The 14,024-nt window shown below is 42.9% G+C and overlaps 1 protein-coding gene across 1 annotated transcript in view; it reads right to left on the bottom strand.

Annotated features, from left to right (window-relative positions):
• Positions 1 to 14,024, bottom strand: part of LOC137381364 (coiled-coil domain-containing protein 15-like) — a 42,528-nt gene that overhangs the window by 27,447 nt on the left and 1,057 nt on the right. The window contains exon 2 of the mRNA XM_068053830.1: positions 3,320 to 3,469. Within this exon, the coding sequence (XP_067909931.1) occupies positions 3,320 to 3,469 (150 nt within the window). The remainder of the gene's footprint in view (positions 1 to 3,319; positions 3,470 to 14,024) is intronic.

Raw genomic sequence — 14,024 nt, 5'->3', positions numbered from 1 at the left:
ATCTGGTTCACTAATGTCCTTTAGGGAAGGAAATCTGCTGTCCTTACCTGGTCTGGCCGACATGTGACTCCAGACCCACAGCAATGTGGTTGACTCTTAACTGCCCTAAGAAATGGCCGAGCAAGCCACTCAGTTGTATCTAACCGCTACCAAGTCAATAAAAAGGAACGAAACCGGACGGACCACCCAGCATCGACCTAGGCACCGTAAACAACAATGGCAAACCTAGCCCTGTCGACCCTGCCAAGTCCTCCTTACTAACATCTGGGGGCTTGTGCCAAAGTTGGGAGAGCTGTCCCACAGACTAGTCAAGTACCAGAGGTGGTGGCACAGTGGTATACAGTAGGGAGGGAGTTGCCCTGGGACTCAACATCAACTCTGGACCCCATGAAGTCTCATGGCATCAGATCAAACATGGACAAGGAAACTTCCTGCTGATTACCACCTAACGCCCTCCCTCAGCTGATGAGTCAGTACTCCACCATGTTGAACAGCTCTTGGAGGAAGCACGGAGGGCGGCGACGGCACAAAATGTACTCTGGGTGGGGGACTTCAATGTCCATCACCAAGAGTGGTTCGGTAGCACCACTACTGACCAGGCTGGCTGAGTCCAAAAGGACATATCTGCTAGACTGGATATGCAGCAGGTGGTGAGGGAACCAATAGGGGAAAACATACTTGACCTCGTCCTCACCAATCTGCCTGCTGCAGATGCATCTGTCCATGACAGTATTGGTAGGAGTGACCACCACACAGTCCTTGTGGAGACGAAGTCCCACCTTCACACTGAGGATACCCTCCATCGTGTTGTGTGGCTTTACCACCGTGCTAAATGGGATAGATTTCCAACAGATCTAGCAATGCAAACCTGGGCACCCATGAGGCGCTGTGGGCCATCAGCAGCAGAATTGTACTCAACCACAATCTGTAACCTCATGGCCGGCATATTCCCCACTCTACCATTACCATCAAGCCAGGAGGCCAACCCTGGCTCAATGAAGAGTGCAGGAGGGCATGCCAGGAGCAGCACCAGGCATACCTCAAAATGAGGTGTCAACCTGGTGAAGCTACAACACAGGACTATCTGCGTGCCAAACTGCATAAGCAGCATGCGATAGACAGAGCCAAGCAATCCCATAACCAACGGATCAGATCCAAGCTCTGCAGTCCTGCCACATCCAGCCGTGAATGGTGGCGGACAATTAAACAACTAACTGGAGGAGATGGCTCCACAAATATCCCCATCCTCAATGATGGGGGAGCCAGCACATCAGTGCAGAAGATAAGGCTGAAGCATTTGCAACAATCTTCAGCCAGAAGTGCCGAGTTGATAATCCATCTTGGCTACTTCTGAAGTCCCCAGCATCACAGATGCCAGACTTCAGCCAATTCGATTCACTCCACGTGATATCAAGAAACGACTGAAGGCACTGGATACTACAAAAGCTATGGGCCCTGACAATATTCCGGAAATAGTACTGAAGACCTTTGCTCCAGAACTTGCCGTGCCCCTAGCCAAGCTGTTCCAGTACAGCTATAACACTGGCATCTACCCTGCAATGTGGAAAATTGCCCAGGTATGTCCTGTACACATAAAGCAGGACCAGTCCAACCTCGCCAATTACCACCCCATCAGCCTACTCCCAATCATCAGTAAAGTGATGGAAGATGTCATCAACAATGCCATCAAGCGGCACTTACTTAGCAATAACCTGCTCAGTGACACTCAGTTTGGGTTCCGTCAGAGCCACTCAGCTACTGACCTCATTACAGCCTTGGTTCAAACATGGACAAAAGAGCGGAACTCAAGAAGTGAGGGGAGAGTGACTGCCCTTGACATCAAGGCAGCATTTGACCGAGTATGGCATCAAGGAGCCCTAGCAAAACTGGAGTCAATGGGAATCAGGGGGAAAACCCTCTGCTGGCTGGAGTCATACCTAGCGCAAAGGAAAATGGTTGTGGTTGTTGGAGGTCAATCATCTGAGCTGCTTCATCGATGACCTTCCTTCAATCATAAGGTCAGAAGTGGGGATGTTCGCTGATGATTGCACAATGTTCAGCACCATTTGTGACTCCTCAGATACTGAAGCAATCAGTGTAGAAATGCAGCAAGACCTGGACACTATCCAGGCTTGGGCTGTTGTGTGGCGCGAATGTTACTTGCCACCTAAGTGCCACGCAATGACCATCTCCAACAAGAGAGAATCTAACCATCTCCCCTTGACAGTCAATGGCATTACCACCGCTGAATCCCCCACTATCAACATCCTAGGGGCTACCATTGACCATAAACTGAACTGGAGTGGCTACAAGAGCAGGTCAGAGGCTAGGAATCCTGAGGCGAGTAACTCACCTCCTGACTCCCCAAAGCTTGACCACCATCTACAAGGCACAAGCCAGGAGTGTGATGGAATACTCTCCACTTGCCTGGATGGGTGCAGCTCCAACAACACTCAAGAAGCTCGACACCATCCAGGACAAAGCAGCCCACTTGATATACATCCCATCTACAAACATTCACTCCCTCCACCACCGACGCACGGTGGCAGCAGTGTGTACCATCTACAAGATGTACTACAGCAATGCACCAAGGCTCCTTAGACAGCACCTTCCAAACCAGTGACCTCTACCACCTAGAAGGACAAGGGCAGCAAATGCATGGAACACCACCACCTGCAAGTTCCCCTCCAAGTCACACACCATCCTGACTTGGAACTATATCGCCGTTCCTTCACTGTCGCTGGGTCAAAATCCTGGAACTCCCTTCCTAACAGCTCTGTGGGTATACCTACCCCAAATGGATTGCAGCGGTTCAAGAAGGCAGCTCACCAACACCCTCTATTTCTCTCACCACAGATGCTGCCTGACCTGAGTATTTCCAGCATCTATTTGTTTTTATTTCAAAGAATTAACAGTCTGCTCCATGCCAGAGTTGATCCCTCTATCACTGGAGAAATATAGCAAAGCTGTTAGAGCTGTACAAGAACAGCCCCATAAAAGTTGTGAGTCACAGTAAGCCATTATTGTGTTAAGAGGGAGTAATACTCCCTAACAATAACTGCAGGAAAGGACATGCAAGATAAAGGCTATATCCAAAGTACATATCCAACAATTTCTGACAGAAATAGCACAAGCTTAAAAATTGCAAAAAAAAAACATTTACTTAGAAACGGTGTCAAATTTAGGCAGATATTGTTTTCAATTCACTAAATATCAAAAGTCAGAGTACTATAAGACATATTCTTGTATTTCAAGCTATACAGGGGATACAAAAAGGAGGATTGTGTATCGTTTATTACGTTCTTTAACAATTTCTTACTGCTTCACAAGATCGCTGCTGTTGGTGCTTTTTGCGCATTCGGGCATATTTGCTCACACGGTGCTTCACCTCTTCTTGAAAACGCTTCAAATTCTCCACTTTTGCTCTATGGATTTCCTTTAGTCGCTCATCCACTTCAAGAGCTGAAATCTATGGATAAAGATGCCACCTTAAACAGAATACTACATGATTTACAGCCGTAAGAAGTGTCATTTCTGCACCTGTTATTACATTTATAAAGCCAAGCTCTTTAAATGGCTATTAGTAAAACTTCAAACATGGTGAAAAATTCTTGAAATTAGTGAGGAAAAACAGCGATAAATTGAGACAGCACTTTTCATGTTGAATCTAATTTTCTAAAGCTCCTTGATAACAAAGCCTCAAAGCTTTGAACTTCCAGTATATAACTCTCCTAAACAAGACTTCTCTCTAAATAATGCAGGAACAGAGCAATGATTTCTGTGCTCTATTTTACTGAACAGCAAATACAAATTTATGGCTAGAAAATTAAACAACAGATATCTGATGGCTGGAATTCAAAAATAGATTGAAGTACACTTTTAGGCTTATTTATGTGAGGAAAATTCCTATTTGGTACTTGTGAAGGGCTAGCCTTGCACACGAGTGGGCTTTCGAGCAAGGTTCCTCAAGTCCATGTTGAAGACACAGAGTAAGATGGAATTACATTTTCAGAAGTAGTGACTTTTTAAGTTAGTACATTAAAGTCATTCAGGCCCATTATGACAAGCAGGAACAGCGTAGTAAATGAGGAATTGATATGGATACCCATTTAGTTCCCCAAAACTATTACTGCCCCAGTTCCACACAGAACAGAAGCTTCAGAAAAACATGCACTCAGAGGTCTGGAACATTGCAATTCTTATTTTCAAGATGATCACATTTCTACACAGTGAGTGTTTTGCCTTTTGAAGGAAGTACATGGAGAATTTTTTCCAAGATAGATTATTGACTGTATATAAATTCAAGTTGCCGATTTATCAAAGTGCAAAAAAAAATTCAAGTATGCAAACTTTACTTTTGAATACTCCACATTAAAGCTGTTCCCCAGATCATTCTTAGGAATAAGTCACTGCAGAAGATAGGTAAACCAGTGCTATTTCTCTACCACACTTCTCACTATCGGAATACTGCAACTGGATCACAATATTGTGAATACTGGAATGAATGATTTAAAAACTTTGATCCTATGGTAACTCACATGCTAAATGCACCAGCTAATGTGAAACTACCTCCATAGACCAGGTACGTCTCAGGTTTGATCTGTAATCCAAGATATTAGCTGATCTTAATGACAGAAATGCTACAATAGGGCCCAACCTGGGCTAGATGAGGAGAGAAAATCATTGAAGGTCCAACTGCTCATGGCTACTCCTAAAAAAGATATGTGAACAATAAGCAAAAACAGGATCTGGCTTGACTGTGATGCCCCACAGTTGAATAGCCTCCTGGCTGTCCAGATTTATACATGAAGGGTAAAGAGAGATTGTACTTGGATACAGTGTCAAGTAACTATAGCTAACAAACTAATTTAATGGAGGTCAGGTCTTGGAGGGCAGTTTGAGTCAGAATATGATCAATATATAGGTCGAAAACATACAAAGTTGATAACTGTCTCTTTAAATGAAATCAAAGCCCTTTTTGGTAAATGTACACCTCAGAGAAAACAGATGTCATTGGTAGCCAGAGTCCTTAGGAATCACAATACATAGACAAACGGTCATTGTCAAAGCACCTTGGGACATTTTACTTGGTTAAGGGTGTTATATAAACACAAGTTGCTGTTGCTACAAAAGAAGATTCCTTGGTGGATTGCAAGCTCACTTTAGTTTCCAATAAATTTCCTGCAGAAGTGAAGCTCAAGAAGTAAACTTTCAAAGTGCATTTTAAGCAACACAATCAACATTTCCTAAGCACCATAGGCAGCTATGCAAACACAGTTTTTAATGGAATACAAATTTGACATTCAGAAATTGAGCATTAAGCTGATTCCACTGTATCTCAGCATTTTCAAGAAAGATGGGAAGAAACTGGGAGAGCTGAAGAAAATATTAGATTATTAGAAACAAAATATCACAGTCAGCCACGTGGTGTGGTAAATATTTTCATCCATGACTTAATTGTTCACGAGTTTGCTGGCCAGTTTCACTTACAAACAGACACATGCCCTCTAGTTGTCTGATAAAGTTGAAGTGGAGATATGATACATCTTTTCACCTAGGTTACAATAAGGAGGGAATATCATGTCCCATTAAAAATTTGTGCACTGAAAATTTTACATTACAGTGGACATCACTTAAACTGATTTTAAGATGTGACCTATTTCAATGTTACTTTAAAAGTAGCAGCTTAAATATGTAATGTCACTCTCAACCATTCAAAATATCACTGACTCTGATGTCGACAGTTCGCTAAGCAACTTGTAAAGCATCCTCCAAAACATTCTTATTCTAGCTTAAAAATATCTATCATGACCTAAAAAAAAGTCAGATATTAGATTTGCAAAAGTCTTCACTCTTAACATTCTCCCAATATTGATAATGCTGCATAAAATATTATCCCTGTCATTTTAGTGGGATGGTGAAGCAGCTCAAAGCTTTTCAAAGTGGGGTAGCTCGGGAAATCCAAGGAAGACAGATATCAGATTTTCATTCAACTATGGTAACAATCCTACAATTTTTTTTTGGTATTCATGCTTGGGATATAGGTGATGCTGGCAAAGCTGGCATTTATTGCCCACCCCGAGTTACCCTTGAGGGGATAGTGGTGAGCCTTCATCTTGAACCATTTCAATGGAAAGATGAGCTCGAACAGCCAACTGGTAGCCTTTTAAAATATTTCTGACACTGAATATATATCAATATGAAAGGACATTTTTCTGATTAAAAAAAAATGTTTTTTGGGTCATTAACATAGTCTTTTGGAAGCTGGAACAGGGAAATATCCCAAGCAGCACATCAGTTTGAAGAGAACTGCACCCATTTAGACCTGAACTACAGCTAAGTTAGTAGCCCTGATGCAACTTATCTCCTTCCTAAATTGAGTTGACAGTTTTGTGGCTGAATGAGCTGTTAGCAGGAACCGAAGTACAATCACAGACTATTTCATGAAATGACTAGAATTTGTATCACAAAGCTTATACAATGCTGTACTATAGCAAATCATTTCAACAACTTTCAACAAATCACAATGAGATAGCTGTTCTCTTATGTATGAAAACCTGAGCCAGAATCTGGTTGTCTACAAATAATTTAGCACCAGGTCCCCCACAAAAATGCTATGTGTTAATGGGAGAAAGACAGCACCCATCCATCTGCACTCCAGCCCCTTATCAAGCAGCACTACACACCTACCAGAGTTATTATCCCAAGCCAACTGGTAATCTAAGCAACTAGGGCATTGTAAAGTGACATTCTGTCATAATCCCAAATGGTAACTTTCCACTATTGGCTCCTCAGCCAAGCACATACTCCAAATGTCTGAATCTGCAGTTCTTCTCGTACTGAGCAGGAGTACTAACACAACAACACAATCAGTAGGGTAAAACTAGCCTGTCTCGTGATGGTCTAATTTCTGGAACTCCCTCACTAACAGCACCATGGTTGTCCCTAAACTACATGGACTGCAGCAGATCAAGGCAGCTCACCATCACCTTCTCAAGGGCAATAAATGCTGGCCTTGCCAGCAATGCACATACCCCATAAAAACATTTTTAAAAATTCAACAACTAGCACCTTTAATGTAGATAAATTTCCCAAGGCACTTCACAAAGACGTTTCCTATATTACAATAGTGACTATACTTCGAAAAGTCCTTCATGGGCTGTAAAGTGCTTTGGGACAACTGGTGGTCATGAAAGGTCTATATAGGTCCAAGTCTTTTAGAATTTAAAAAAAGGATGTCAAGACAAAGAAACTAAGAAAATAAAAGCAAAATACTGCGGATGCTGGAAATCTGAAATAAAAACAAGAAATGCTGGAATCACTCAGCAGGTCTGGCAGAGATGCTGCCAGACCTGCTGAAAGAAACTAAGAAGTCTGACTAACAGAGGTGGACTTTAAGGAGAGTAATGGAAAAGTAGAATGATGTAGGCTGGGAATTCCAAACCATGGGGATAAGGAGGTTGAATACATGCCTCAATGGTGGTGCACAAGAGATTTTACTGAAGCTCTCCAAACTGCATGAAAAATTTCAAATCAGCCAACAAAGAAAAAAGGCTTTCAATTAAGCAGAAGAGACTGCACTTGAACACCACCCCATTAACACTTCACATGTTCACTACAGATGTAGGAAGCCATTCAGCCCATCTTAATTTATCGAATCAGAATGATTCTAATGTCCCCCCTCCTTTGCAGTATTTAATTGCAGGGTTTTTGTCTCCACTACTGTTTTCTGGGAGCCCATTAACATAAGAAATAGGAAGAATAGGCTATATGGCTCCTCGAGCCTACTCCGCCATTCAATACGATCATGGCTGATCTTCTGCCTCAACTCCACTTTCCCACCTGCTCCCCAGATCACTGGATTTCCCGAGACCAAAAAGCTGTCTATTTCAGCCTTAAATGTTGGAGCATCCACAACCCTCTGGGATACAGAATTCCAAACATTCACAACCCTCTTAGTGAAGAAGTTTCTTTTCATTTCAGTCCTAAATAATCAACCCCTTATCCTAAAACTGTTCACCGTTTTCTAGATTCCCCAACCAAGGGAAACCACCTCTGTATCTACCCTGTCAAGCCCCTTCAGAATCTTGTATGTTTCAATAAGATTACCTCTCACTCTTCTAAACTCCAGAGAGCATAGGCCCAATTTACTTGACCTCTCGTTCCAGGAAACAATCTAGTGAACCTGTGCTGTACCACCTCCAGTGTAAGTACATCCTTCCTTAAATATGGAGACCAAAACTGCACACAGTACTCCAGGTGTGGTCTCACCAAAGCCTTAGTTTAGTTTAGTTTAGAGATACAGCACTGAAACAGGCCCTTTGGCCTACCGAGTCTGTGCTGACCATCAACCACCCATTTATACTAATGCTACACTAATCCCATATTCCTACCACATCCCCACCTGTCCCTATATTTCCCTACCACCTACCTACACTAGGGGCAATTGCTAATGGCCAATTTACCCATCAACCTGCAAGTCTCTGGCATGTGGGAGGAAACCGGAGCACCCGGAGGAAACCCACGCAAACACAGGGAGAACATGTAAACTCCACACAGGCAGTACCCAGAATTGAACCCGGGTCACTGGAGCTGTGAGGCTGCGGTGCTAATCACTGCGCCACCCAAATGCTAGGTGTTTCAGCTGCTTAAATTCATACAACATCAGATCCCCTCCATCAAGCTTCAGTACCAGCTGGTCTCTCAGCAGTTTCTCTGTTTATCCTGAGATTTGTACAATTGTAGCAAGACTTCCTTATTCTTGGACTCCAATATCCTTGCAATAAACACAAACATGCCATTTTCCTTCCTAATTGTTTGCTGTACCTGCATGCTGATTCTGTTCCGAAGAAGGGTCACTGACCCGAAACGTTAACTCTGCTTCTCTTTCCACAGATGCTGCCAGACCTGCTGAGCGGTTCCAGCATTTCTTGTTTTTATTGCTGATTCTGTGTTTTGCACAAGTATACCCATGTCTCTCTGAACATCAACATTTAAAAGTTTTACGCCTTTTAAAAAAAAATTCTGCTTTTCTATTTTTACTACCAAAGTGAATAACCTCATACTTCCCCCACGTTATATCCCATCTGCCACCTTGTTGCCCACTTAACCTGTCTATATCACTTTGCAGCCTCTTAGTGGCCTCCTCACAGCTTGCATTCCCATCTAGCTTTGTATCGTCAATAAACTTAGACACATTACTCTCAGTCGCTTCATCCAAGTCATTAATGTAGATTGAAAATAGCTGAGGCCCCAGCACTGATCCTTGTAGCACTCCACTAGTTTCAGCCTGCCAACTTGAAAATGCCCCGTTTATCCCTACTTTCTGCTTCCTGCCCATTAACCAAACTTCCATCTATGCTGATGTATTATCCCAACTCCATGAGCCCGTATCTTGCATATTAGCCTATATCACCTTATGAAATGCCTTTTAGAAATCCAAGTATAACATATCTACTGGCTCAGCTTTATCTACCCTACTAGTTACATTCTCAGAAAACTAATAAATTTGTCAAACACGATTTCCCTTTCGTAAAACCATACATTGTTAAAACTTCCTTAATAGCAGATTCCAGCATTCTCCCAACGACTGACGTCAGGCTAATTGGCCTGCAGTTCCCTGTTTTCTCTCTCTCCTTCATTTCTTTCTTGAAAAGCGGTGTTACATTTGCTAACTTCCAATCTGATGAGACCGTTCTAGAATCTAGGGAATAATGGAAAATCATAACCAGTGCATTCATTACCCCTGTAGCGACCTCTCTTGAACCCTCGGATGTAAACCATCAGGTCCTGGGGATTTATCAGCTTTTAGACTTGAGTTTCTCCAATGCTTTCTCTCTGTTGAGATCAATTACTTTAAGATCCTCACTCTTATTAGTCCCTTGGTTACCCTCTATTTGTAGAACGTAATTTATGTCATCGACTGTGACGACTGAAAATATTTGTTCAACGTCGCTGCCATTTCCTTGTTCCCAATAATAATTCCTCCTGTCTCTGCCTTTAAGAGATCTAAGTTTATTTTAACTACTCTCCTCCTTTTTATACACTTGTAAAAGCTTAGAATCTGTTTTTATATTCCTGGCTAGTTCACTTTCATTTTTGTCCACCCCCGCCACTCCTTATCAACAACTTTTTGGTTGCCCTTTGCTGGTTCCAAAACACTCCCAATCCTTGGGATGGAACTGTCTGGCGGACTTCCTCATGCAGAGTCTTGTGTTTGCTGTCTTCAGCGTGTCCAGATTCGCAAGGATAAGTCTGTACTTACTGCTATTCTTTGCAACATTCTAACCCTCTTCTTTTAATCTAATACTATCCTTAATTTCCTAGTAAGCCATAAATAGAACTTTCTTGTGGAGTTTGTTTTTTTTTAAAAAAAAGGAACGTATTTTTGTTGAACATTTTCAATCATTTCCTTTAATGTTTCCCATTGTTTACGTACTGTCATACCTTTCAGTCTATTTACCCAATCAATCTTAGCCAGCTCCCCCTTCACACCTATGTAACTGACTTTAAGTTTAAGATTCTCATTTGGGACTGGAGTATGTTGCTTTCAAACTTAATCTGGAATTCAATTGTATTATGATCACTTTTTCCCATAGGATCTTTTACTATGAAATTACTAATTAAACCTGCCTCATTCTAGAATACCAGATCTAAAATAGCTTTATCTTGCGTTCGTTCCACAATGTGTTGTTCCAGGAAATTGTCACAAAAGCATTCTACAAACTCATCTTCCAGACTACCTTCACCAAATTGATTTGTCCAGTCTATATGAAGATTAAAGCCCCCCATAATTATTATATTGCCTGTGTTACAAGCTCCAATTAATTCTGGCTTAATGCTCTGTCTAACAGTATAACTACTGTTAGGGGACCTATAAACTACTCCCACCAGCATTATCTAATCCTTTTTATTCCTACTTGCTGACCTGAACCAAGATCCTTTCTTACCACTGCCCTTATGTCATCCTTTACTGAGGGCTACTCCTCTTCCTTCTCAATTCTGTCTGTCTTTTCAGAATGTTTTGTACCCTGGAATATCTATTTCCCAACTTTGGTCTCCTTATAACCATCTCTCTGTAATGAAAACCATTTATCTCTATTTGTGCAGCTAGTTCATCTATCATATTGCAAATGCTTTGCACATTCAGATAAAGAGCCTTTAATTTTTTTTATTACTATTCTTTGCATGGACCTTATTCGCTGATGTACTATTATCATTAAACCGTTTCTTCTTGTCCCATTCTGCTCGTCCTTATGAAAATTGCTACAATGCTTTATTGTCTCGGCTTCTGTGTTTAGATTTCTAAATCTCCCTTCACCTCCCCCTCCCCACACCACCCTGTCTTTTAGTTTAAAGCCCTATCCACAGCCCTAGATATACAATTCATCAGGATGCTGATCTCAGCCCGGTTTAAATGGAGCCCACCCCAACGGAACAGCTCCCTTTTTCCCCAGTACTGGGCGGCAGTGCCCCATGAATCCAAACCCCTCCTTCCCAAACCACTCGGGCCACGCATTTAAGTCTTAATCTTTTTGACCCTATGCTAATTGACATGTGGCTCAGCTAACAATCCAGAGATTACCACCTTTGAAATCCTTTGTTTTAATTTGGACCAAAACTCCTCAAACTCTCTCAGTAGTTCATTATTCCTACGTGGAGCACAACAACCGGATCCTCTCCTTCCCACTCCAAGTTCATCTCCAGCCACGAGGAAATGTCTTTAATCCTGGCACCAAGCAGACAACACAATCTTCGGAACTCCCAGTCACAGCTGCAGAGAACAGCATCTAACCCCCACCACTGCCACATTCCTTTTTGCTCCCCCTACTTAAATAGCATCCCGCACGATGGTACTACAGTCAATCTGCCCATCCATCCTGAAGACTTTGTCCTCATCCACACAGGTAGCAAGTATCTCATACCTGTTGGTCAAAGTCAAAGGGCCAAGGTTCCTCCATCACCATATGGTTGGATCCCCCTATCTGCCTGACTCACAGTCCCACCCTCCTGTCTCTTACCATTAACTAACTCTAAGGTACTGCTTAACAAGAGGGGTGCAACTGCCTCCTGGAACAGAGTGTCCACCCAGGTAACTCTCCCCCTTCCCGATACCCCTCAATATCTGCAGCTGTGGCTCCAGCTCAGCAACTCTGAGCTGAAGTTGCTCAAACTGCAAACATACATCGTAAATACTGTTCTCCGAAAATGCAATGCAAACTCCAAAATGCTGCAATTATGGCACATCACCTGTTCTGCCATGCTTGTCTAACCTTATTTGATTACTGAATTAGTAACTAGCTAACTCATCAGACCCCTTTCCAATCCTGAGTGGTGTGTAAAGGGCTGTGTTCTCGCACCTACACTGTTCGGGATCTTCTTCTCCCTGCTGCTCTCACATGCTTTCAGGTCTTCAGAAGAAGGAATTTTCCTTCACACAAGATCGGGTGGCAGGTTGTTCAACCTTGCCCGACTAAAAGCGAAGACCAAAGTACAGAAAGTCCTCATCAGGGAACTCCTCTTTGCTGACGATGCTGCATTAACAGCTCACACTGAAGAGTGTCTGCAGAGACTTATCGACAGGTTTGCGGCTGCCTGTAATGAATTTGGCTAACCATCAGCCTCAAGAAAACAAACATCATGGGACAGGACGTCAGAAATGCCCCATTCATCAATATCGGCAACCACACTCTGGAAGTGGTTCACGAGTTCACCTACCTAGGCTCAACTATCACCAGTAACCTGTCTCTAGATGCAGAATTAAACAAGCGCATGGGAAAGGCTTCCACTGCTATGTCCAGACTGGCCAAGAGAGTGTGGGAAAATGGCACACTGACACAGAACACAAAAGTCCAAGTGTATCAAGCCTGTGTCCTCAGTACCTTGTTCTACAGCAGAGAGGCCTGGACAACGTACGTGAGCCAAGAGCAATGTCTCAATTCATTCCATCTTCGCTGCCTCTGGAGAATCCTTGGCATCAGGTGGCAAAACCGTACCTCCAACACAGAAGTCCTCGAGGCGGCCAACATCCCCAGCATATACACCCGACTAAGCCAGTGGCGCTCGAGATGTCTTGGCCATGTGAGCCGCATGGAAGATGGCAGGATCCCCAAGGACACATTGTACACCGAGCTCGTCAATGGTACCAGATCCACCGGCCGTCCATGTCTCCGCTTTAAAGACGTCTGCAAACGCAACACGAAGTCCTGTGACACTGATCACAAGTCGTGGGAGTCAGTTGCCAGTGATCGCCAGAGCTGGCGGGCAACCATAAAGGTGGGGCTAAAGCATGACGAGTCGAAGAGACTTAGCAGTTGGCAGGAAAAAAGACAGAAGCGCAAAGAGAGAGCCAACTGTGGAACAGCCCCAACAACCAATTTTATCTGCAGCACCTGTGGAAGAGTCTGTCACTCTAGAATTGGCCTTTATAGCCACTCCAAGCGCTGCTTCACAAACCACTGACCACCTCCAGGTGCTTACCCATTGACTCCCGAGACAAGGAGGCCAAAGAAAGAACGAGCTAACTAAAGTTATATGGCAAGTTACAATTTCTTAGCTTGGAAACAAAAGAACACTAACCAGCAACTGAAGGCAAGACAAAAAAAAGCTGCACCTCCTTTCCCCCTATGCCAAATTCTCAACTTTAGCACTTAGTTTAAAAAAAGCACTCTTCCCTTGATCACTCAATGCTCCACACACTCTGTTCCGTGCGTTAATCATTTTGTGCAATAAAGTGCTTCCCAATCAGAGACCTAAATTTATCCATACTAGCTTAAATCTACATCATTTTGTCCTGCTGTCACCATTCCCTTAAAAATCTTGTACACCTCTAAAAGACCATCTCTTCTTCCCAGGCTAAAAATGGACAAATTTGATGCTGGAGATCAGTCTGGTGGCTTAGTACTGCTTTCAAGGCCTAAATGTGTTGCAAAAGCTTAGAAATGGAAAATGGTGTTATTGTTGATAATGTGGTTGATCTACATAAATGTCATAACAACTGACATCCCAGCCAGCCCTGTACTGTG

The sequence above is a fragment of the Heterodontus francisci genome, chromosome 22, assembly GCF_036365525.1.
Source record: "Heterodontus francisci isolate sHetFra1 chromosome 22, sHetFra1.hap1, whole genome shotgun sequence".
NCBI lineage: Eukaryota > Metazoa > Chordata > Chondrichthyes > Heterodontiformes > Heterodontidae > Heterodontus > Heterodontus francisci.
The sequence above is the reverse complement of the archived record's forward strand: the minus strand, read 5'-3'. Positions and strand labels throughout refer to the sequence as shown.